This window comes from Elephas maximus, chromosome 9, assembly GCF_024166365.1.
Source record: "Elephas maximus indicus isolate mEleMax1 chromosome 9, mEleMax1 primary haplotype, whole genome shotgun sequence".
Lineage (NCBI taxonomy): Eukaryota > Metazoa > Chordata > Mammalia > Proboscidea > Elephantidae > Elephas > Elephas maximus.
Window position 1 is genome coordinate 54446001 of NC_064827.1, and position 22972 is coordinate 54468972.

Genomic DNA, 22972 nt, shown 5'->3' on the forward strand with positions numbered 1-22972 from the left:
TGCCAGGCTAGATGCATAAAAGTCACCTAGGAAGCATGCAATAGAAACACAGACTCCAAGGCCCCATCATCAGAAATTCTGATTTGATGGCCCTGGAATTGAGCCTTAAAATTTTTACCATCTAATACAATCCCCCAGTAATTCTGCTGCACAGTCAAGCTTGGCAACCACTGAGCCAGACAACTTTTCTATCCTTTCCAGCCCAAGGTCCTGTGACAGTTTGTCTCTAAAGGGACGCACAGATGTAGAATGAAGACAACATGGACTTTAAAGCCCAAAACACCTGGCTCTGAATCTCAGCATCTCTGAGTGTCAATTTTCTCATCTTGCTTTGAGGACTAAATGAGGTTACAATGATTATTTAAACCCTTTCATGCCCGGTGGTACATATAGTGCCTGTGAACTTTTTCAGCCTTTGAGGTTTACTGGTAGGCTGCCGTACCACTGATAGTGCATGCTGCCACAAGGCAGAAGCCTTTATGACTGTCTGAAACTGAAGAGACGTGCATGTGCCAAAAATCACTGTTTTTACAGGGTACTGTATGAGACAGCCGAAGTTTTGGTAGGAAAAATAGAAATTCCGAAAAGTTTTTATTTGTTATATATATGTTCCAATAGACCCCGGTGAGGACTCTGGGGTATAATTAGTGGTACTTCATGCGTACCATCAAACACTTAGAGTAGGCTGGGGGGGGCGGGGAGGCAACAACAACAACAAAAAATCCACACTACCTACCAAAAATTCAGACACACTTAATGATTCTGCATGTCCCTATTAATGAAAACACATGGCGTCAACAAAAAACTCAAAGCAGAAAGTAACTGCGTCACCAAAGGGTTAAAAAATAGCAACAACAAAATATTTCAAGCTTCAGCACCTTGCATAAACATATCTCCCATATATTTTGGCCATTTCCCATGTATAGGAGCCCAGCTAACACCTGGCCGTGACACAACCACACCAAGAAACAATCCTAATACTTCTTTCCTGCTATCTCCTATTAAACCTTAAAGAGTAACTGGGTCCAACATTACCCAGGTGTCAGTGAACTGAGAACACAATGACCAGCTCCACGGTGATCCTGTTCCCAGCAGGAACGCAGGCTGTGTGCCTGGCCTGGGGATTGCTGGTGCTGCTATATTCTGACATTCAGCCACTTAACTTACTTCTTCCAGGGTGGTCTCTGAGATGCCGTAACTAGAGATGCCCAGATCTGAGAGCCGGTCATCAATCTCATGGAAGAGTTCCACGAAGGCCCCCTCCCTAGCAGCTTCATAGGGCAGCACGTAGGTCAGCTCATGCCCAATGTCTTCCACCAGCCGTGCCTCAGCCACATGCTTCCTGATGAGGTTGGAGATAGCAGAGACATCTGCAAGGACAAGAGCACAAAGACAGCTCAGCTAGCTCAGAGTCACAAAGCGAGGGTCAGCCAGTCCCTGCCTTCTCCCTTTGCCTACTCCCCAGAAGCCTGCTACTCATACACTACACCTATCCCATTTGCTTAAGTCCTTCTGCATGTCCATTTTTGGCCTGAGAGTTCCTGGGGTCAAGAACTATGACCTATTTACCTTTGTATCACCAGAGCCAGGCACACTGCAGGTACTCAATGCATGGCAAATAGATGAATGAATGAATGACTTCCTAAGGTTGAAAGTTTGGTGTCTAGTGCTGTAACTCTAGGCATTGTCAATGGAAAATGTGAGCAAAGGAACATTAAAAGAGTCTTCACTCTTCCCTAAACTTCTAAAGGAAGCTTCGTCTACCTTAAAAGAGAGTTAAACAGTTCATGGAAGCAGAAGCTTTCCTGGGAAAAGCCAGCCATTAGGACTAGATAAAGATGGCCAGGGTCAGGGGGTTCTGTTTCATACATGCTACTGGTGACAGTTGCCTTTTTACGTATCTCCTGAGGAAAACCTGAAAACTGTTCCTGATCTCCTGGGCTCTCCCCCTCCTTAGGTACTGTACTCAAATCCCTTCCCCACTGGCTTGACCCTCAGCCCCTCAGAATCTCCAATATCCAGGCAGACCCACCTTCAGAGCCCCTCCAAAGCTCCCCCGAGTATCTCAGCTCTCTGGGACACTACACTTCCAGCTCCCAGACCAAGCCCCAGGCTCCCCAGTAAGCATTAGGCCAACCCTACTGCCAAGCAGCACCCGCTCCCATAGCCACCCAGCCCCAGCCCAGCAGCAAACCTTGAGTCAGCACCACCAGCCTCTGCACCTCTCCTCCTCTGCCTCCACTCTGCCCAGCTGGGTGTACCTCAGGCACCACCTGAATAAGAAACCCCAGAGTCCTTACCGATGGTCAGTGTGTCACTTTCATGGTCGCTGCCCAGGCCAGCATCAGAACTGCTCTGAGAAACACTGTCCTCCTGATGGCAAAGAAGGAGGTGAGAATGGATAAGGGACTGAGCTAAGGTACAGCCACTGCCACCTTTGCTGAGAGGGCTTCCAAGGGGCTCTGTCTTGTAAGAAATGAATCAAAAAGCTTCTCCTGCCAGGCATGCAACTGGGCAGCATGGCTTTAGAGGCCACTTGTTTATGGGTCTGCTTTGTGGACAGCCTAACCTCCTGGTGCTGGGAAGCAGAGCAGTCAACAGAACTGTGCTCTCTGATGAATGATGTAATCAGCCATTCGCCAACTATCTCAGGCATGGGGTTTACCTGGCCAGTTGGCTAGTTCAGTGCTTCTCAAGCTTAATATGTATTTATTCAGTCACCTGGAGACTTTGTTAAATTTCAGGTTCTAATTCAGTAGGTCTGAGTTGGGGCCTAAGTTCCTGCATTTATGACAAGTTCTTGGTGATGACAACGCTCTCATCCTCAGACCACTGTGAGTAACAAGGTGCTAGTTAAAAGGAAAATAAACAGATAGGAGCTCAAGGCTGGAATGTAAATGACTTTAGGCTATCAACAAAAGAGAACTCTGCTGTCATAGAAAGTGGTGCCATTGGTGTGACACACAAACAGATCTCAGGCATGCTCTGTGGTAAAGGAAAGCATACCTGGCTACTGGGTTCTGGCCCTACCTCTGTTATTTACCTGCTGGGTGACCTTGAATAAGCTACCAAATCCCTTTGAGCTTCACTTCCCTCATCTGGGATAAGAATTAGCACACCTCCTTCCCAGGACCGCACTATGCTTTAATTGAGACGGTAGATGTAAAAAAAAATCACTTTGTAAATGGTAACAATGCTACAAAAAACTACCCATTATCACTATTTTCTTTTATGCCCGGAGTCTATTAGAGTGAATATCTGGCTTAACAAATGTTTGCTGTTTTGTAGCTTAAGCTAAGGTCAGTGAAATTTAAAAATGTCATGAGCAGGAACAGCCAGGCGTTCTTCAGCCATGGCTCTTAATTCTTGGCAAGTCATTTTTCTTTGGCATAATTAAGTCCTCTAAGGACCTTCTCCATCACTCATCGTGCTTCCATGGGGGAGGGAATGGGACTCAACAGAGACAGCACAATGGGAATGGAAGTCTCCTGAGCTTTCCATGTATGACATATGATGTGATTCTAAAGAGACCACAGAGCAGGGAGCTGGCCAGCCTCAATGCAGCAGGATGGGGTAGGGGTGCACAACCTACCACAGCCAATGAATGCTGGCTCCCCAGGCCCAGCACCAGCCCTGTACTGGTCTGCAACTCACCTTTTTCAGGTATGACACAGTGCTACTGCTATTTCTGCAGGAACTGAGGGAGGATTCCACATCCTTCTTGACCAGGGTGAGGTAGTAGCCTGTTCCCAGTTGGTTCTTCAGGAACAGAGAGGAGCCCACACAGCACAGCTTCCCATGGGAAATGATGGCAATCCTGTCCCCCAGAATGTCTGCTTCATCCATGTGGTGTGTGGAGAGAATAATGGTGCGGCCTGCCAGGCAAACACAAGGACGTGGACAGATAATGCCTGTCAGTTCTCACTGATAGTAGTGGCAGCAACTACAGGAGTAAGCATGAAAGACCTGGAAACTTCCTTCAACCCTGTGTGGCCATGACCCCTAGAATGGCAAAGCCTTGGTTGCAGCCATGGCATCTTCATAGACATAAGAACAGCAGCATTTATTTGGGAACTTGCTATATGCCAGGCATTGTGCTAAATGGTTTACATGCATTCTCATTTAACTTCATCCTTTATGAGGTAAGAACTTTTCATAAGGAAGGAAACTGAGGCAAATTAAGTAACTTTCCCAAAGTCTCAGGAACAGCCAGAGCTGGCTGCAAAGCCTGTGCTCCTAATACTATGTATACCCCAATATATCGCTAAGCAGATAACCAATTATGTTTCTCTACCTTTCCCATCCATTCATCTATCCATCCACTCTTTTGACCAACACAAGTGCACTGTGTTGGGGATAAAGAGATGAACAAAGACACAGCCTCTGCTCTCAGGAATCTCAGGCTATGGGGGCACATGGTTACAACACACATGTACCTTCTATGCTAGAGGTAGGCACTGGGGGCCGTGGAAGCCCGGAGGGATGCCCTTTATTCTCATTTCTGCTATTCTTGCAGGCCCTGAAGTAATAAGTATAAATTTTAAGTGCCTTGTAAATCAGGCCTCCCACCTCCATACCAGTCGGTGCTGAGGTTTAAGCAAAGAAGGTCCACATTTTCCATGAGAAGCAATCTGTTGCCCAAGCAAGAGCAGCCATGAGAAGCAGCCATACTTCTCGAGAGCCCCCTCCCCTGCCCCCCAGTCTGTGATGCAGAGTAAATACACATCAGTTACCTTGTCGATACTTTAGCAGCAGCTCCCATATCCCCCTGCGGGAGTAAGGGTCCACACCAGCTGTGGGCTCGTCCAGAATGACAACCTTGGATCCCCCCACGAAGGCCAAGGCCACAGACAGCTTTCTCTGCATTCCACCTACAAGAACAAGAGACAGTCTCCAGGACCCAGCCAAGATGGTGAGTCAGGGCAGAGGCAATAAGAGACAGATGGAGGTGCCCACCTGGGGTCACAACAAGGGATATGTTTCTGGTATCTACCCAACCATCACCCAGACCAGGACCCTGCAGGCCGGGGCCCTCGGACAGCTGGCATTTTCCCTCTGAGAGACAGAGAAGTGTGTGCGTGTGGCGGTAGTGGCAGTATAGGCAGGGTGTGGTTGGGGCAGTTCCAGGTCTCACCTGACAGCTGACTTGTTTTGCTTTTTAGCTTGCTGGGAGGCAGGCCGACATCCAGAGCCATCTGCTCCATCTCTGCTTTCACGTGCTTCTCAGAGAGGCCTTTCAGGCAGGCATAGAACCAGATGTGCTCTTCGACAGTCAGCCTGGGGGACAGAGGAGCAATCTGCTCAGAGCCAGTGTCCACCACGGGATACACCACAATACAGTGCCTTCTGGCCCAGAATGGGAGAGAGCAGGCACTTTTTTTTTCCCACTTTATCAACTTTTTAAAAATTAATCTTCAGGAAGGATTAAAGGTGGAACAACCGTCAGCAACCACATGAAGTCAGGAAGCCAAAGCTGAAATGTGACAGGTCACTGTCAACCGAATCCAACCAAGGCCTGGCCACTGTGCCTCAGGCAGCTGCAGCTTTAAATTTCAGGCCCCCAAGAGGTAGTGCTCAAAGGGTACATCAGCCAGGAAGTTGGCTCAGCAGGAACCTGGAGTAGCCCTACTGAAGCTTCAAGGACCTAAGCCTCAGTGAAGGGAGGCCCTCCCAAACACAGGAGCCTAAGACACTTTACATAAAAGGAAATTGGGGCCCACGAGGGGAAAGGCTTTGCCCAGGGTCATAGAGCTAGAACTTTGCTCCACCCTGAGGGCTTCCTGGGGGCCCTACTTGCTGAAGGAGTCACCCAAGCAGGAGCAAACGCCTTGAGCAGGGAACACGAGACCATCATTTGGTGGGCCCTGAAGTACTGCCAAGTCTGGATGTTAGAGCTAAACAAGGCATCAGGGAGGGTGGAGAAGGGAGAAGAAGGGCAAAAAGGCCCCAAACTAAAAACCACTGTGCCTCCGGGGCTCCTTTCGACAAGGTCCCAGGACAACAATAATGGAGATCAACATGCTCCCCAACCCCCACCCACTGGCTACACAGATGCAACATCTCCCACCAACAATTTACCTCCTACTGTTGCTAAAGTTAAAGGGTAGCCAGGTCTCAAAGTGCCCAGGGAGACGGAGCCTACCACCCCCAGGCAAGGTCCCTTGCTGCCCATGACTCCACAGCACACATCCAGAGAGGATCTGCTTCTCTCAGCATGGTGCTGGTACTCACATGTCAAACAGCACATTATGCTGGGGACAGACCCCCAGGTTCTGCCGGATCGTGCTCATCTCTGAGCGAATGTCTTTCCCCAGGATGTAGGCGGTACCCGAGGTAGGAGGGAACAACCCAGTCAGGATGGACCTGAGGACAAAACAAAAAAGCACAGGCATCAGGGCTGTGCTACCCTTCCCTGTGCGTGCTCCATTTCAGGCTGCTGAGCTAGGGCAGAGAGAGCAGAGGGTACCAACCCTCCAGCCCTCCATTCCTTCTTAATGGACTCTAGTGGGCCCTAGGGGTGAAAAGGATTAGGTCTATGTATCGGAAATGGCAATTTTAGTGTGAGCATTTTTAAAATGAAGATTCCAATTTGCAAAGCAAAGGGCATTTTACAACACACATTTCGTGTGCCTAAAATCATCTGGGAAAATGGACAACCAAATTATCCAAAGATAAAAATAATTCTTGTTTTAGGTGGTAGGATTTTTGAGTGCCCTTTTAATTCTTTCTGCAATGTTCTAACTACACTGATTTCACATTTAAAGTTAAAAAAAAAAAAGATATGACTGTTACCCTCAAACACACTGAAAGCCACTGAGGTGAACTTGGGAGTTTTATGGCTCCCGCTTCCTCTGAAGCTGCCCATTATAAGATCCTGTAGGTCCTACTGACAGCAACTGTAGCAAGCTGCCAGCGGTTTCTCACATCTACTTAGAGAAGAATTCCTGGAAATCCGCACCCCCCTCCAACATAACTATGCTTTTTTGCCAGGCTCTTGCTTCACGGTTTTGACCACACCAGTTCAAAAGGAGACTCCATCTCAGAGCTGTCATAGTCTCAGGTTCCAAGAACACAGCAGAATTCTGAGAACTAAATGCAAAAGGTCATCAAAAGGACCACAGCCTGTTTGGGGTTGAAGAAATACTATCTAGCAAAAACAAATGCTTGGAAAGCACTCTTGTGACTAGCTGGTATTTTCACACTCATCATTTGTGTGCTCTGCCCCTGTTCCCAATGACCAACACAATTTCTTTAGGTGTGAATTTCTAACTATACCACAGATCTTCCCGTGGCAGCTTCTCTGAGGGCCACACAGTCTTCTTACATGGTGGTGGTCTTTCCCGCTCCATTGTGGCCCAGGAAGGAGGTGATCTGGCCTTCATAAAAATTCAGTGCCAGGCCATCAACTGCCACCTTCATGCCATTTCGGTAAACCTTCACCAGGTTCTGAATGGACACGCCCAGCTTCAGGTGAGTGGGCTCCTCCTCCATACAGACTGTGAGAAGAGAGAAGAAAGGAATGAACTCACAGAAAATACAGACATGTAGACTGTAAAGAGACAAAGGACTGTGTTTATACTCAACCTGCCTGTTCCTGTGGCCACTTCTGGCAGGCAGGCTACAAACATTTATTTTCTTAATATCTGGGCACTAGTACTGGTGATGAAGACACAGTGATCAAGAAGATACAACCTCTGCCCATAGAGCACTCAGAGTCTATTGGGTGGCAAACACTTGACAGGTAATTAAAATGTAGGATGCTAAAAGCTATTTTCAAAAGACACATCAAAAAATTCCATGAAAATGTGGTACTTCTATACCATGGAATACTACACAGCAACAAAGGGGAACAAACTATTGATGCATACAACCACTACAGTGGATCTCAAAGGAATGATATTCAGTGAAAAAAGTCAATCTCAAAAGGTTACACACTATGTAGTACCATTTGTATTAACATCCTTGAAATAACAAAATTATAGGGATGAAGAACAGATTGATGGTTTCGCTTCTTGACTGTGGCGGTGGTTACACTAATCTACACACGTGATAAAACTCCATAGAACTAAATACGGACACGTAACTGAGCACGTGTGAAACTGGTGAAATCTGAAGAAAGTCTGTGAATTGTACTGATGTCGATTTCATGGGTTTGATATTACACTATAATTACTGAAGATGTTACCATTGAGGAAGGCTGCATAAAGGGTATAAGAGACCACAACCCCCATAAAAATTTTTCTGACTTCTTTTAAAAAATGCAGTTATTTCAAAGTAAAAAGTTTAAAAAATCCCATAGAATCTTCAAGAAGGGAGTAACTACCTGATCTAGGAGGGCTGTTCAAGCAAGGGGATATTTGAAGTAGATCTTAAAGAACAAGTAGGAGTTTGGAAGGTATGTAAGTTGGACAAGGGGTTTTCCTGTAAGAGGAAACAGTACATACATGCAAAGACACAGAGGTGTAAAAGAACCTGACATGTTCCAAAAATCTTGGGCAATTCTAGGTGATTGAACAGAAGCTAGGTGGCAAGAGGAGATAGAGTAAGAAGAATAAGGAACACAGGAGAAGCAGCTGGAATGGTGGGCAAGGGCAGGTTGTAAAGAGCCTTGTGTGCCTAGGAAACATTCTACTTTCAACACTGGCAGCTGGGGAAGGGGCATAGAAGAGGTCAGCAGAAGGAGACTTATTAATTACTTAGGAAGCCACGCTAAGAATAAAGATAGAGTTTCTCTCCAAGAACCTGAGCAAGCAACCACAAAGCGGAGTCTTTGCTGAACTGTGGCACCTCTACCTGCAGTCAGGAGCCAGGAGAGGATTCAGCCTCTGGGTAATGAAGAGTGGTAACATTAAGAGGCACAGGCTGAGCTCTGTGGCAACCACCTGATGCCAGCCTACACAAACTCATATATGTGTCACCATAAAAAGGGAGACAGCGAGGTTATGGTTCCATAATCACTGTTGTCTTTATCTCTTCCCTGTAGCTAGTCATGATAGCATGACAAATGTGTGTGGGAGCACGGAGGCAGGCGTGATGATACAGTGATCAAAAGCCACCTTCTCAGAAGCCAAGAAAACAAAGGAAATGTCCCTCAGAGACCCAGATAGTGATTCTCTAATAAGTCAACAGCATTAAATGCAGATGGCATGGGCAAGTTTGGGAACTGGTGTCGCACCTGGTTTCTCCGCTCCTAGAGTGGTTTTAGACTCTAAAGGGCAGGAGCCATCACTTGCCCCTGACAGTCAGTAGGGGTGGTAGCGCTAGAGTTAAGGGTGGGTAGACCAGCAGCACTTACTTTCTGATACTCCCTTCTGGCTGGAACAGGGATGGCTCTTCTCATTACTTTCCTCACCAAACCAATAGGACTTAGTACAAGGAAAATACCAGGGCTTGGGAATTCCATACTGGCCTGAAAGCAAAGCAAAGATGTGAGCTGAGCTCTGCACCACCCCAGCATTCCTGAGGTATCCCAGCCATGCCCACTCCTTCTTGACATGCCCAGAGTCCTTCAGAGAAAGGAACAGACTGATAGGGAGGTCTGGGGAGAAGGGGCTAACATTTGCTGAGACCAAGTGTGTCCCAGGTATATTCTGGACCTCACTTAATCCTCCAAACACCCCACAAGGCAGGTATTGTGCTCATTTTAGAGATGACGAAACTACAGGATAAGTAACCTGCCAAGGTTACTCAGCCAGTAAGCGAAGGATTTGAATCCAGGTCTGCACAGTGCAAAATGGCATATCCAATGCAGGAAGTTGAGTTAGGGGTAATCTTTCACATACACCTCCTTAGAGGAAAATCAGAAGGTGAACCACATAGTCAAACCTCACTTTTCCAAGCTTTGATCTGATATGATATTTATCCATGACAGATTCATCTTAGACCCGATTATAACAGAACCTACCTAGAATATTCTTAGGATTATATTTACTAAAGTATATAAAACACTTTGCACAATGCCTGCACACTGTACTCAAGAAATGTTTGCTGTGTTAGTAGTAGCAGTGTCTCTCCTCCCTGGTCTATTTGTTTGCCCTGGGTATAAAGCCCTGGCCACTTCCCAGGAAGCCCCAGGCCCTACACAAACTCCAGCATAACGGGAGGAAAGCATTGGAGCTAGAAGTCATTATTTCCCTTTCAGATGTCTGCGGCAGTGTGAAAATTCACAGTACCTGGAAAGACAGCCTCAATGTACCACGTCATCACCCCATAGAGGAAAGTGTCAAACAGCATTATGGAGACTGAGGTAGTGAGGTTGAAGCCATCTCCCTCCACAGGGCTCTCGAACAGGTTGTCCCACTGCACGCCAGTGCCCTGCTCCTCGAAAAGGGCGAAGTACTCACAGCCAAACCCAAAAGCCACAGGAGACAGTAGGCTCTGTGAGAAAGAGGCAAAAGTCACTTATCCATCTTCTTGTCCCTCTCATTTTTCTATCACTTCTAATGCAAACTCCACCTAGAGAAATTAGAATTTACAAAAGGGATCAATTACAGCATGTGGAAGTATTTACCTACAAGGTTTCTTTAGGGGAGTGGGCTCCCTTGCAGCATATAATTCTATTTATAACCTTTTTATTATGCACACATTTCAGAAATGCATCTATGACGGAATGCAATACTTTCAGAACTTTATGCTTCCAAAGATGTCCCAAAGGCTCAGCAATCCTTCCCCCTACACACACACACATATACACTGACATCTGTCAAGGTCCTCTCAGGCTCCCTGCTCAAGTGGAGACAGTTTAGGGTCAGAGGAGCCTGTCTAGGACTCCTGGTGTTGAAGGGGCCCACACTGGGGCACCCAGAGCTCCTAGCATTGAGTGACTCTCAGCTTTCCTTCCAAGTGGCACAGTGACAGCTGTAAACTCACTCTTATGAGGACTTAACACACCCTCATGGGACTCTCCTCCTCTGTACAAGGAAAGGAAGTGTCCAAGTCAGGGACTTGTTGAGATCTGGGGCATCTGCTTCTCAATCTTGTTCAGTTCAGAAAATTTTAATCAAATGAAATAACATATTGGTCACAAGGAAGGGAAGGAGCCATCCCTGACCTCAAGAGTTTTCAGTTCTATCTGTGGCCGTGACTTTGTGGCATACTAACACGGCCAATAGAGCTGAGAGATAAAGGGTGGAAATGTCATCTATAACCTAAAATAGCTCTTTTACAGTTCTCCAATGCCATTTATCCACAGCCAGGTTCATTGTGCATTGTGGCTCTCTGAAAAATTCCCTTCAATTCAAGCAGCATCCACTGAGAGCACTAGAGATAAATAATTTAATAAGAGTTCACCCTTGCCTTGAAAGCACTTAGAATCCAGAACTGAAGTTCAAGTCCCATTGAAAAGAGACTCTCTCCCCTTCTGTTCTCAACTTTGCTGCTTCTATTCATGGACTACAGAGAGAGGTCAAACACCTGGGGTGCTACTGTGCATGGGCCAGAGTTACTCACTGCAAAGACCTTGAGGGTGAAGCCCACGTAGTCCTGCCATGCCACACACAGGACGTAGGGCAGGTACAGGATGAAGTAGATGATGCCCCCACAGGCTGCCGCCAGGTTGGCTCTGGAGAAGAACGTGCTTATCAGGAAGCACTGCAGGATGGTCACCACGGCAAACACAGAGAGGAATACAAACACCACACTGGGGTCGCTATAGGGCAGCAAGTTTCCTAACTGGAAAGGAAGAGACCCGTTAAAATGGGCTGTCTTAACAAGCCCAGGCATGCCCCTCCACGATCAATGGGGAAAAAATCAGGGCTTTTTCACACTCATCTTAAAGATAATGTAGAGAAGCAATGCTATTCTTTATGAGGAAACTGAGACCCAGAAAAAAGAGAAGATTTGCCCAAAACCACACAGCAAAATAATGGTGGAGTTAGGAATAGGATCTTCTATTCCATCCCAATGGACAATTTTGTTCTTTGTTTCTCCGACAAGTCATATTACCTGTTTCTCCTCTTACAAGGACTATGACTCTTGCCACCAAGAGAGGGTTGTTGGAGATGGTGTCCCCTGTGACTTCTCCCTCCAAAAGCCAAGTACAATGGCCAAGCAATCTTAATTTCCCCCTTGGTAATCTGCCATGATTTCTGCATTACTTTTGCAGACACACCTTTTTGAGTTTGTCTCTGTTAAACCAAAACCAAGCCCACTGCCATCGAGTCAATTCTAACTCATAGCAATCCAACAGGACAGAGGAGAACTGCCCCATAGGGTTCCCAAGGAGTGGCTGGTAGATTGGAACTGCTGACCCTTTTGATTAGCAGCCGAGCTCTTAACCACTGCCCCACCTGGGCTCCTTATCTCTAGTACACAAAAACCCACTGCCGTCGAGTCGATTCCGACTCATAGCAACCCTAGAGGACAGAGTAGAACTGCCCCATAGAGTTTCCAAGGAGCGCCTGGCAGATTTGAACTGCCAACCTCTTGGTTAGCAGCCGCAGCACTTAACCACTATGCCGCCAGGGTTTCCTGGTGGCATATCTCTAATAAAAAAAAAAAAAAAAACTAGTGCCATCGATCTAATAGTGGGGTATATTTCAGCAGGACCTGTCAAGATATAGTTGTCCCAAAGCAGTTCTCTCATATACCAGCCACAGGACTACCCCATCAAAATGCTTGGCCCCTTAAAGCTAGATATCAGAGCATGAAGCTGATTTGATTTTAACAAGACCTGCATTCAAATTCTGGCTCTACCCCTTGTTGCCTGTGTGACCTCAGTGAAGTCTTTAACCTTCCTTAGCCTCATGACCTTGTATGTGAGGTGCTTTAAACAGTACTCAGCAATTAGTAAGTGCTCACTCATAACAATGTGATAGTATTAAATCCAATGTTAGTTCCTATTCCTTTATACGTCCTACTCTTTAAAAACATTTATTTTTATATGATACATCTTTAAATAAGATGATTGTGGAGAAATAAAATTTGCATATAAGGATATTAAAATATGAAGTGGATGCAGATATGCACTGCCCAGATTCCCCTTCAAGTAAGGACTTACTGCCCAGGTGTCAGCTCCTCTGGGTTTGTCACAGCTACAGAGAGGCACCTAGCTCTGGGGCACACCCTACCCAGGGCAGCCCACATCCAGTGATTGATTAAGGAGGGTGGGTAGGGAGTGTCTGAGGGGAACCTGGTGGGGGCAGCATAAAGGCCCAGCCATTTCAGCTCAGTGAGGGATAGTTCTAACAAGATACACACATTCCGGAGTGCCCCCAATTGGTTGGCTCTGCACTGCAGTTCAACCTCTCCTTCTGCCCAAACCTGCTTCCCCTTCCTCTTTCCATGGGTGTTGATTCCTAGTAACTACCCACATACCAAATTCAGTCTCAGCCTCTGCTTCCAGAGAACATAACTTACAAAGTATATATCCTCCAGTTATAGTTCTTAACACTTTTCAGGAAGGATAGCCACCCAACGCTTCTCAGGAAGTGAATAGCTCTCAGGTACCACCATGAACCACTGACAAGCAGACAGCATGGTGTAAAGAGTGCACTTACATGGGAAGCAAGAGTACTGGGTTCTAATCCTGCTTACCTGTGAACCAGCTGGCGTAACTCTGGGCAAGTCACTGCCCCTTTCTGGCCTGACTTTCCCTAGCTATAAAATGAGGGAATTATAGTAGATAACACTTATGGCCCCATCCTCTCAAAGAGTCTTATCTTCTTCTCACTTAGCCCACACTGGGCTGTTGAGGAGTTCCCTGGCAGGGAGGAGGGAGCAAAGCAGCCTTACCTTCAGGATGACCACCAGTAGGCTGGCGCTCACAAGCAGAGGGATAAGGCTGCTGATGAACCAGCTAAACCAGAGGATGCCATTGTCCAGGCCCATGATCCGCATGGTCTCCTTCAGCCGCGCCTCCTTCTCGTACACAATGCCCTTGATGATCACAGCCACAGAGTATATCCAGGCCAGCGTCATGAAGAGGGGCATGGACCGGCTCATCACCCGCAGGAAGCTGGAGGTTCCAGGAAAGGGTGGGGGGAGAATTAAAGAGAAGCATAAGCCAGACTCAGGGGCCAGTGCTTTACAGCCTGCATACCAGTGAGAACACCACATGAGAGCTACACAACACAAGGAATGTAATCAATGTCACTGAACCGTACGTGTAAAAAAAACCCCACTGAACTGGCAAAGGTTGCGTCATATATATTTTTATCACGATAAATCAATTTTAATAATTAAAATTAAAAACAAAGAAAAGCAAACATCATATTTGCACCCAAGAAGGACAGGCCCTCTGATCTCTGAAATGTGTAAGTTACAGAATGCTTCATGAGATGTACTACAACATACTGATAAAAACTAGACTAACTGCCGAGTAAAATTTCTTTGGGGGATGTCATGAAGCTAAATCTGGGTTGTTCTGGAGTACTAAAAAAAAAAACTCATTCTCTCATGAAAGTTCAACATATCCAAGGTCATCTCACTATTGACTTGCTTAGCATAAGTCTTATGACAGATAGTGCAGGAACACACTTCAGGCAGCTCTCATCACCAATATTTCAGATTCCAAACTAGAATAGGACCTGCAGTGCTGTGAAGTAAAAGGACGCAGGATTTGGACCTTGAGATTTGAGGTTCAAGTCCTAGCTTAACCACTTACAGGCTACGTGACAATACGTTAAGCCTCTTAATTCCCATCTTTAGATAAGCTTTTTAGAGTAACCCTTGGCTTAGGGGCCTCTGGAAAAGCCTGTCTTTGGAAAATTCTGGTTAATCTTTCTGAAGGTGAAAAACGGTAACTTCTAGCTATTTGGAGCTAGAGTTGATTATGCAAGGAAGTAGGCTGCTGAATGCAAAGCACCAAACAAATGCAAAAGAGAAGCCCTGCCCTTCTACACACACACACACACACACACACACACACACACACACACACACGGCAGCAGAGAATAGGAGTGTGTAAATATTTCAGACGCCTGAAATAGCTACACCTCTGCCCATTTTCTCTTACAAGAAGTCATTAGATTCAACGGCACCATTCCCACAATGAGCACCTGGCAGCTTAGTGAATAAGCACTAAAAGATTATCTAAAAAGTGTAAGATAAAGACGCTTTGTTCCATTTCATTTGGATTGTTTCAAAATTTGGTTCATGACATGTAGAGAGGAGGCAGACGAAATGACACTAAACCAGCTTTACTAGTCTAGACAGTTGTTTCTGTGTCTGTGTGTATGCACGTGTATGCCCCTGCTTGTATCTGTCACGGAACATTTTAAACATTAAAATTGGGCAAATTTTGATGAAAAAAGTAGAGCATAAAAAATAAAAGCAGTGGTAACCGTGAAAGAAAAAAGAGGAAGGATTACAAGGGTGTGTACGTGAGTCTGCCTGTGATGTGGCCGAACCGTTGACTGTCTACATCTGGTAATTCATTTGCTGAAATGTTCACAGAACTTCAAAAACCATTTTTTGACCAGCATCACACATATAAAAAAGAAAAAAAATCAAAGCATTCTTGCCTACTCCCTTGGCACTTTTTTTTTCATTCCACCTGGGAACAGTGTTAACTGGTTAAAGATGGTGGCTTACGGGCAACTTACATGTCATCAACATAACATGGGTAGGGCATCTGCTGTATGTAGACACCGGTTTTATTCTCAGTGCCCGTCAGCACCCTGATGATGGCCTGCTCCACCACGTCCTGCAAGTAGGTGAAGCCACCCCAGATGTACCGCATATCATCAAAGGGGTCAGCCCGAGGACCCGGGTCCCAGTACCTAAAACCAAATCATGTTTCTTAGAACCATACAATAAAATAATAATAAATCATCCACAATCCCACCAGCCCTTACAGAACAATTATTGTTATTTTTGTATCTTGCTTTCTGGTCTCAGTTGACATGCACACATTTTTAAACACATGTAATCAAAATGAACATATTATCTGCTGGATTATTCTTCCCATTCACTGCCTAAAAATGCTTCAGGGGAACATACCAAAAATGGCTTAACCATTCCTTTTTTATTGGTTGTTTGCTCCTTTTTATAAAAATGGAGAAAGCCAGTAAGGGAAACCTGAAGTCTTTTTGTTTCCCTGTTGACTTAATTCCTTGGGATTTATTCCCTTCATTGGAAATGCTGAGTCAAAAAATATTGATATTTTATGACCTCTGAAATAACAGCTTCCATCAATGTGTATGCTGGTTTCACCATAACAATGCCACCAATTTGAGTTATTTTTTGTTGACTTTTCTACCAAATTATGAGTTAAAATAAAGTACCTCTTTTTAGTCATCATAGCTGCTCTTGACATTGCCAAGACTGAGCTGGAGTCAAAGGGTTCAACTTACCCATCCTTGATTTTATTTGTCCTCTCCACATTGTCAATGTCCATTCGAATCTTGTACTTGACATGATAGGGAAGCTCATCACTGTTGGGATTAATTCCAGTGAACACAATACCAGCCCAGAACTTCCTCTCATCCAGAAGCTCCATGGACTTGTTGATGAGCTGGACTTCTGTTGCTATTGGTTCCAGTTTGTTAAGGTTGACGCACTGATGGAAGAACAGCCTTCATGAGAACTCCAGGGGTCAGGAAAATAAGCAGCCACCAAGGCAGACCCAACTCTAAGAATGCTAACTGTGTAATTTTTTTCTCCTCACTCTTTAATCCTCTCTAACACAGTCTTCCAATCTTCAACTGAAAATGGGTCATTCTGTTTTCTAACTGCAATTTAAGGAAAATGCTAGAAATATTTAGAGATAAAGTAACTTGTATTGGTATGTTTTTGGAGGGGAAGAGATTGAAACAATGATTTTCATTTCTCATTTTCTTAGCAATTTTGAGTTACAGAAACTAAGCAAACAGGCAAAAAAAATTCCTATTAAGTGACATAACAATTATTTAGAACTAAATTTTAAAAATAAAATCTGTCCTGCATTTCTGTTGGGTAAGCTTCATAAATAATGCCTTTTTAAGAGAATGCTTTGGAGCCATTAGACATCGGGCCATCAAAACATAAGAAGCACTTTTAGGCCATCCTGAAAATCTAGAAGATGATGGATAGAAACACCCTTGAGTCAAGACAGAATAATGCCACAGTTAGGTTTCTTTTATTTACTCATTCAATCATTTAACTAATATTTATTGAGTGCCTTTTGTACACCAAGCCCTGTGTTAGGTTTGACAGGTACAACTGTAAATAAGACTACAAATCATTTCTAAACTTTCCTCCTGCCTGAAGTTTATTGCAATATCTTAGAGAGAAAAGCCATATATCTTTTCTAAATGATCCACAAAACAGATGCTCACGTCCATGAAGCGAGATATGGTCTTTATTGCCTGGTTCGTCTCATTGAAAGCTTCTCTCCAGGTATACACAGAGCCAGTAATGGCCTGGACATCCTCTGGGTGCTTGGCCAGAAATGCCGCAACGTCCTGGGGTGTCCAGCCTGAGCCATCCAACCGCTCTTCCCAAAAGTGGTCACTGCCCCTGCTGTCCAACAGTGTCTGCCGTTCCAGTGAGAAAGTACAAGTAGTTAACATCAGCTAAATCTTGGTGAGGACTTCATAATTTATAAAACCTTTTTTTTACATATATTGTCTCTTTGATTTTCACAGAAAACAGTGAGGTAGATAGCAGTCTCCCCATTTTACGGGTGACATGACTGAGACTGAAAACAGAATAGGATATTTTACCAAGGCTCGGTCAAAATGCCTACAGTTGTGGATTGGAGACTCAAAGTCAGAGCAGTCTGAATCCATTATACCAAACAACTGAGTATAATGGTATTAACAACAGTAACAAAACCAGTGATAATATTTACTCAGCACAGTTATGGTGTTGAGTGATTTACATGCTTCCTCTCACTCCTCACACAACTCCATAAGGAAGACACTTTTAACATTTCCCATTTAACAGATGGGAAAACTGAGGTTCAGAGAAGTTAAGTCCCTAACATAAGGTCACACAGCTAATAAGTAATAAAGCCAGGGTTTGAAGCATAGGTCCTCTGATTCTAGTGCACTTCCCTAACACATTACGTTGCCTTCTTCTTTTGAGACCCACTCTGACGACGCTATTTCTGGACTGAATTAAGACAAACCCACTTTTACCATCTAGTGGAGGAAAATAATGCTGCTGCTAAATCAAGTAAAATATAATCTCTCCCAACTGTAGGACACCTGAGTCATGACATGAAGAAGGCCTGTCTGTCATTTCTCGTTTCCTAGCCATTTGGTTCAATAATGGGCCAATGGGGAAGAGAAGGATACATCTGTCTGGTGCTCAACTAACAGATCCAGAAGGACTGGGACAGAAAAACAGGGCAACTTCAAACTCAGCTTATGGAAAAGGTGAGGCATCTGCAAGTCCTGCCACAGCTTCAAGCAGGAAACGCAAACTCTGACTCTACCCAACTGGAATCTCCAAGGGTCCGAAAACTGCTATTCTTTAAATCAGTTGTATTTTCACTAACATCATAAGCTTTTTTTTTTTTTCCATGTAGCCTTTGAATTTATCTTAATGGCAGCATAACAATTTTATAGAGTATATATAATTTCATTAACTATTCCTTTACTGCTGAGCATTTATGCTATTTCTAATTTTTCACAGTAACAATTATAGCAATAACATTTTCACTCATTCAATGACTTCTTTAAAATTATTTCTGTAGGATCCATTCCTGGGGGTGCGTAGAATAGAGGTACATAGAACATTTTTACAGTTCTTGAAATTTTCATTCCAAATTGCTTTCCAATAGGGAGCAACAATTTGTACTGTCATCAGTAAGATACGTATGTATTTTTGTTAACATTAATAGATACAAAAATTGTACCTCTGGGTTAGCAATTTTGACACTACTTTCTTTGTATACTGCAGTTGAATAGATAAGAGCTGAGTGAAGAGAAGTGACAACTGAGGTGAGGCCTATTCTGCCCAGTGTGGCGTTCAAACAATATGGCAAGGAGGACAGCAAGACTCAAGAGATGGGCCCAGTGAGATCTCTGTGGTCATTCTAGAGTGTTTGATGGGACCAGGAGACCTGAGGCCACCCTTGGGGTGGCAGCCAGGGAGAAAGCATGGCCTTGAGATGAGGGGCCAAAAGCCATTCAGAAAAGAGAGCAGATGGGTGTCAGTGGGTTCCGTGACTGGACAGAGGAGAAGTGCTCCAGGTCTGAATTGTGACACAATGAGTATAGACACAGCCAGAGACAGCAGAGAGATAAGAGTGACCACAGAGGAAGCAGAAGCTTCAGGAATTGCCTCATATATCAGAAATCAGGCTGCAGGGGTGCCGAGGACTGAGAAACCCAAGCTTGTGAAGTTAAACACTCCTTAATAATAGACAGAAGAAGGCAGTTGGAGGCGGGTAACCACACCCTAATCTGTATCTCCAGCCTGACCACCATCCCACACTCATGACACTACTATGCATTGGCCTACTGGACATCCCCACCATCCACCCAACCAGAAATCAAGAATCATCCTAGACGCCTCCTTCTCTCACCCCTCCACATCAACCCGTCACCAGGCTTCACCTCCTGCCTGATGCCTTGGCCAGTCCCCTAGGGTCAGCCTCTCTGTCACTCACTTGGGTAGCCTCCCTCCTGGTGTTTGCCTTCTCTTTTCCCTCTTCAAGTCATCTTCATATCAGAGTAATGTGTCTCCATCACCCTTGCTTAAAACCCTTTCAGGGTCTTCACTGCTTAAAGAAAAAGGTCCCCAGTGTGACACGCATGATCCTCCAAATTGCCATGATTTTCTCTCTGGCCATAGCCCTTACACTTCCTCTCCCATATCCTGGGTTCTCCCAGCAGGATTCCTAATGAATGCCAATGCCAGTTTTACAAGGGCCTTCCCCCTAAGAGCGAGGAGGTATGAGCAGATAGAGTGTCCAAGGCAAACACTCAATCTAAGAGCAGGGAAACATCTATCTGCCCACAGATAGAACAAGGCCCCTTGTCATCCTCTGAGACTCAGACAAAGAGAAAACTTCCAAGCAGTATAAACATGGATTCCAAAGGGAGGACTATGAAGAAGAGGCCCAAGGTCTAGGTTTACAACACTGTCTGTGGCTGGATCATGCAAATCCCTATGAAAGGAATGACTGGAGCTCAACAGAGGCCCACACTTGAAAAAAAAAAGTTGCAAATTATTATTTTCATTCAGTAATTATTCAGTAATCCCATACAAATGATTCTATATGTTTGTCTCGCTTAAGTCCTTTGTTTTAAAAGGCCCCTATTTAAGAATTCTGTGTACGTGTAACAGGACTAGTACAACAAAGCAGATCCCGGCTCTCCATCACCAGAACCTTCTTCCTTGGTAACCTGTCTCCCAGGGGATCAATGGACAGTCCTAAATTTCAGCAGAGTCCCCTCCACGTAGATACAGGCTCCCAAACCCAGCTGTCCCTCAGATCAAGGAAGTGCCAAGACAAAAAACCTGGCAAAATCCTCTCCTGCTTCTTAATGGCAGTAGAGACAAAAGGACGAGGCCTCCCTCACCATGGAGACAGGAAATCATCCAATGATTCTCTGACTCAGCCCAAGGCAGGAATGATGTGATTAAACAGCACTCAGGCTCAGGCAAAGGAGACATTCTGTTCTCGCTCAGACTCCTCCACTTGAATCCAATTGTCTCTAGAGCACTTATCCCTTTCAAGTGGCACAGAAACACTAACTGCTATTCCCCCAACACAGAGTTGTGTCTAAGGCATGGCAGGTATGGCACATGCCCTGGGCGCCACTTGAAGGGGGATGCCACCAAGTAGTTTCTATCAACCATTGTGGTTTCCACTGCCAGCTATGAGAGATCATTCAGCAAGTTAAAACTAATATGTACTTTTGTATTTGAGAGCCTCCATGGGTCACGGCAGACTGTGTGATCTTGCTCTGCTGAGTGTAGAAAGAGAGAAACTGAAAAAAATGACTTTGAGCACATCATAGACCAATTTTCATCAGTGACAGCAAGGAAGGCACAGCTGTAATTTTCATGTAGTGCAATAAGGTGTTAAGTAGAAGACTGACGAAAGTTTGACTTGTATTTTTTAAGCTGATATTATGGTAAAGTTATGTAAAGGATGGGTGTTAGACGTTTGGATAAGGGCACAATTTCAGTGCTTGCCATAGGTGCTATTATCCATAGATAACGCCTCTGCCTCCATGCAGTAATGGCTGCTCCATGTTCACATGCTACCTTTAGGAGCAGGTATCTCAGACCACACTACATGTAACCCCAGGCTTTTGTTCCTACACTTCTTTCTGAGACCTACTGAGACATAGGAAGGCTGAATAAGAGGCTACAGATGACTCAAAGGCTAGAGCCAGGAATGAAAGTAGAGTCAGTACCTTGTAATAACCAAAGCCTTGTTTCAAACACCAGCCCTCACTAATTTCCTTGGGAAACTGATACTTGAGCACTAGAGGCCCTGCTGCTGATATACACAAAACAGTATTATCTATACACCATAAGCTGGACCTTTGGCAAGGTGGCAGCCCTGTGGCTGGTGTCATGTCCCAGGCTCAATACGTCTATACAGGTTAAACTTCTAGAATTCTCATCAGTCATTTCTGGGAAAGGGCTGGAAACTCACCCATCTAGCACCCAGCAGGCACAGAGTAATCAGAGGGACACTTACCCGGACAAGGTCCATTTCTTGGCTGCTCTCCACGAAGGTCCAGATCTTGGGGCTGAGTTCTTCCCACATGCCTTCCAGATGGTGGAACACAGCCAGCTCCTGGAAGGTCTTGTTCACCTGGAGTCAGGTGGGGAGCAACAGGCAGCAGAGATATGAGGGAGAAGCAGAGACAATGGGCAGTTTGGCTGCTTCCTGTGAAGACGCCCATCACAGAAGCCCTTTGCCAGTGCTGCCCCAGCCCCAAGAACTGCCTGCCTGCAGCTATGATTCAAATACCTCAGGCAGGGGAGCTGGTTCTAAACAGCTCTGGTCTGGATCAGACTCAAGGTTCTCACTCTTTGACTATCCCAGAAAAGCCAGAGTACGCCCAGCATATTCCATCTGAAGCTGCCTTTACTTTTTTGCTTCTAGATCTGGAAGGATCATGAGGAGGGAGTCTTAGGCCCAGGCATCTTACCTCAGCCATAACCTGCCTCGTGGCCGTAGTGTTAGGTGTATACAGGATCTTCCCTACAAGCAGAGGCTTGAGAGCTTTCCAGATAATGCGGGAAAGAGGACTAGACTCCAAATTCTTCATCAAATCATTGCAATAAGGGGCTATGGAGAAAAGGAAAGACAAATACTTATACATTTAGGTGGTCATACACTCATAGGAATGCCAGGCAGAAGGGTGGAACAAACAAGGGTTTTGGGGCCAGATACAGAGTTCTGCGTTCAAATCCCAGTTCAAATCCCACTTACTAGCTGTGTAGCATGAGCCTCTGTTGGCTCATCTATGAAAATGAAGTTAATGACATCTACTTGGCAAAGATGTGGAAGGATTAACTAAAACATTACCTATAAAGCCCAGAGAACAATGCTGGCTAAACAACCAGCACTTAAAATCCTGATGATGGCTAACTCACGACTGAGATGCTACGGATAAAATGTTTTTACTGTGCACAAGCCCTCATAACTATCAGTTCATACTCTCATGGCAGCCCTCACACTCCGTTTTCACTGAAAGCCACCAGGACTCTTCAGGGGCAACAAAAAGGCTGAATTCTGACTTTAGTTTCTCAGCTGAAACCCAAATTTTCTCTTTAATATCAGAAATGCAATTTTCTTCCTTCTCATCACAAGTATACTTATTATATGTAATAAAAACCCCCAAACTGAAAAATCCAAAGCTATCATAGACAAATAGGGTTTGATTATCCAGAAGGGTCCCTGAATTTTATTTTATTTTGGGTTTGTTTGTTTAAGATAGTAAGCTTCCTCTATATGTTGAAAACATAAAAGAATTGTCTTAAAAAAAAGGATTTTTCTCACAATTATATCAGTTGTGTAAATGAAAACTCCCTTGGGTTGACTTGCAAGCTGGGGCGAGGAAGAGATGACGTTTCA

At 44.9% G+C, this 22972-nt stretch overlaps 1 protein-coding gene across 1 annotated transcript in view; it reads right to left on the reverse strand.

The window, feature by feature from the left end:
- Positions 1-22972, reverse strand: part of ABCA1 (ATP binding cassette subfamily A member 1) — a 141178-nt gene that overhangs the window by 36300 nt on the left and 81906 nt on the right. Inside the window, exons 10-25 of the mRNA XM_049897213.1 lie at positions 22044-22183; positions 21587-21703; positions 17256-17453; positions 16293-16498; positions 15543-15719; positions 13732-13954; positions 11449-11670; positions 10173-10377; positions 9296-9409; positions 7325-7496; positions 6232-6363; positions 5135-5277; positions 4734-4871; positions 3655-3875; positions 2301-2373; positions 1168-1370 (exon numbers count right to left, since the gene is read on the reverse strand). Of these exons, the coding sequence (XP_049753170.1) occupies positions 1168-1370; positions 2301-2373; positions 3655-3875; positions 4734-4871; positions 5135-5277; positions 6232-6363; positions 7325-7496; positions 9296-9409; positions 10173-10377; positions 11449-11670; positions 13732-13954; positions 15543-15719; positions 16293-16498; positions 17256-17453; positions 21587-21703; positions 22044-22183 (2684 nt within the window). The remainder of the gene's footprint in view (positions 1-1167; positions 1371-2300; positions 2374-3654; positions 3876-4733; positions 4872-5134; positions 5278-6231; positions 6364-7324; positions 7497-9295; positions 9410-10172; positions 10378-11448; positions 11671-13731; positions 13955-15542; positions 15720-16292; positions 16499-17255; positions 17454-21586; positions 21704-22043; positions 22184-22972) is intronic.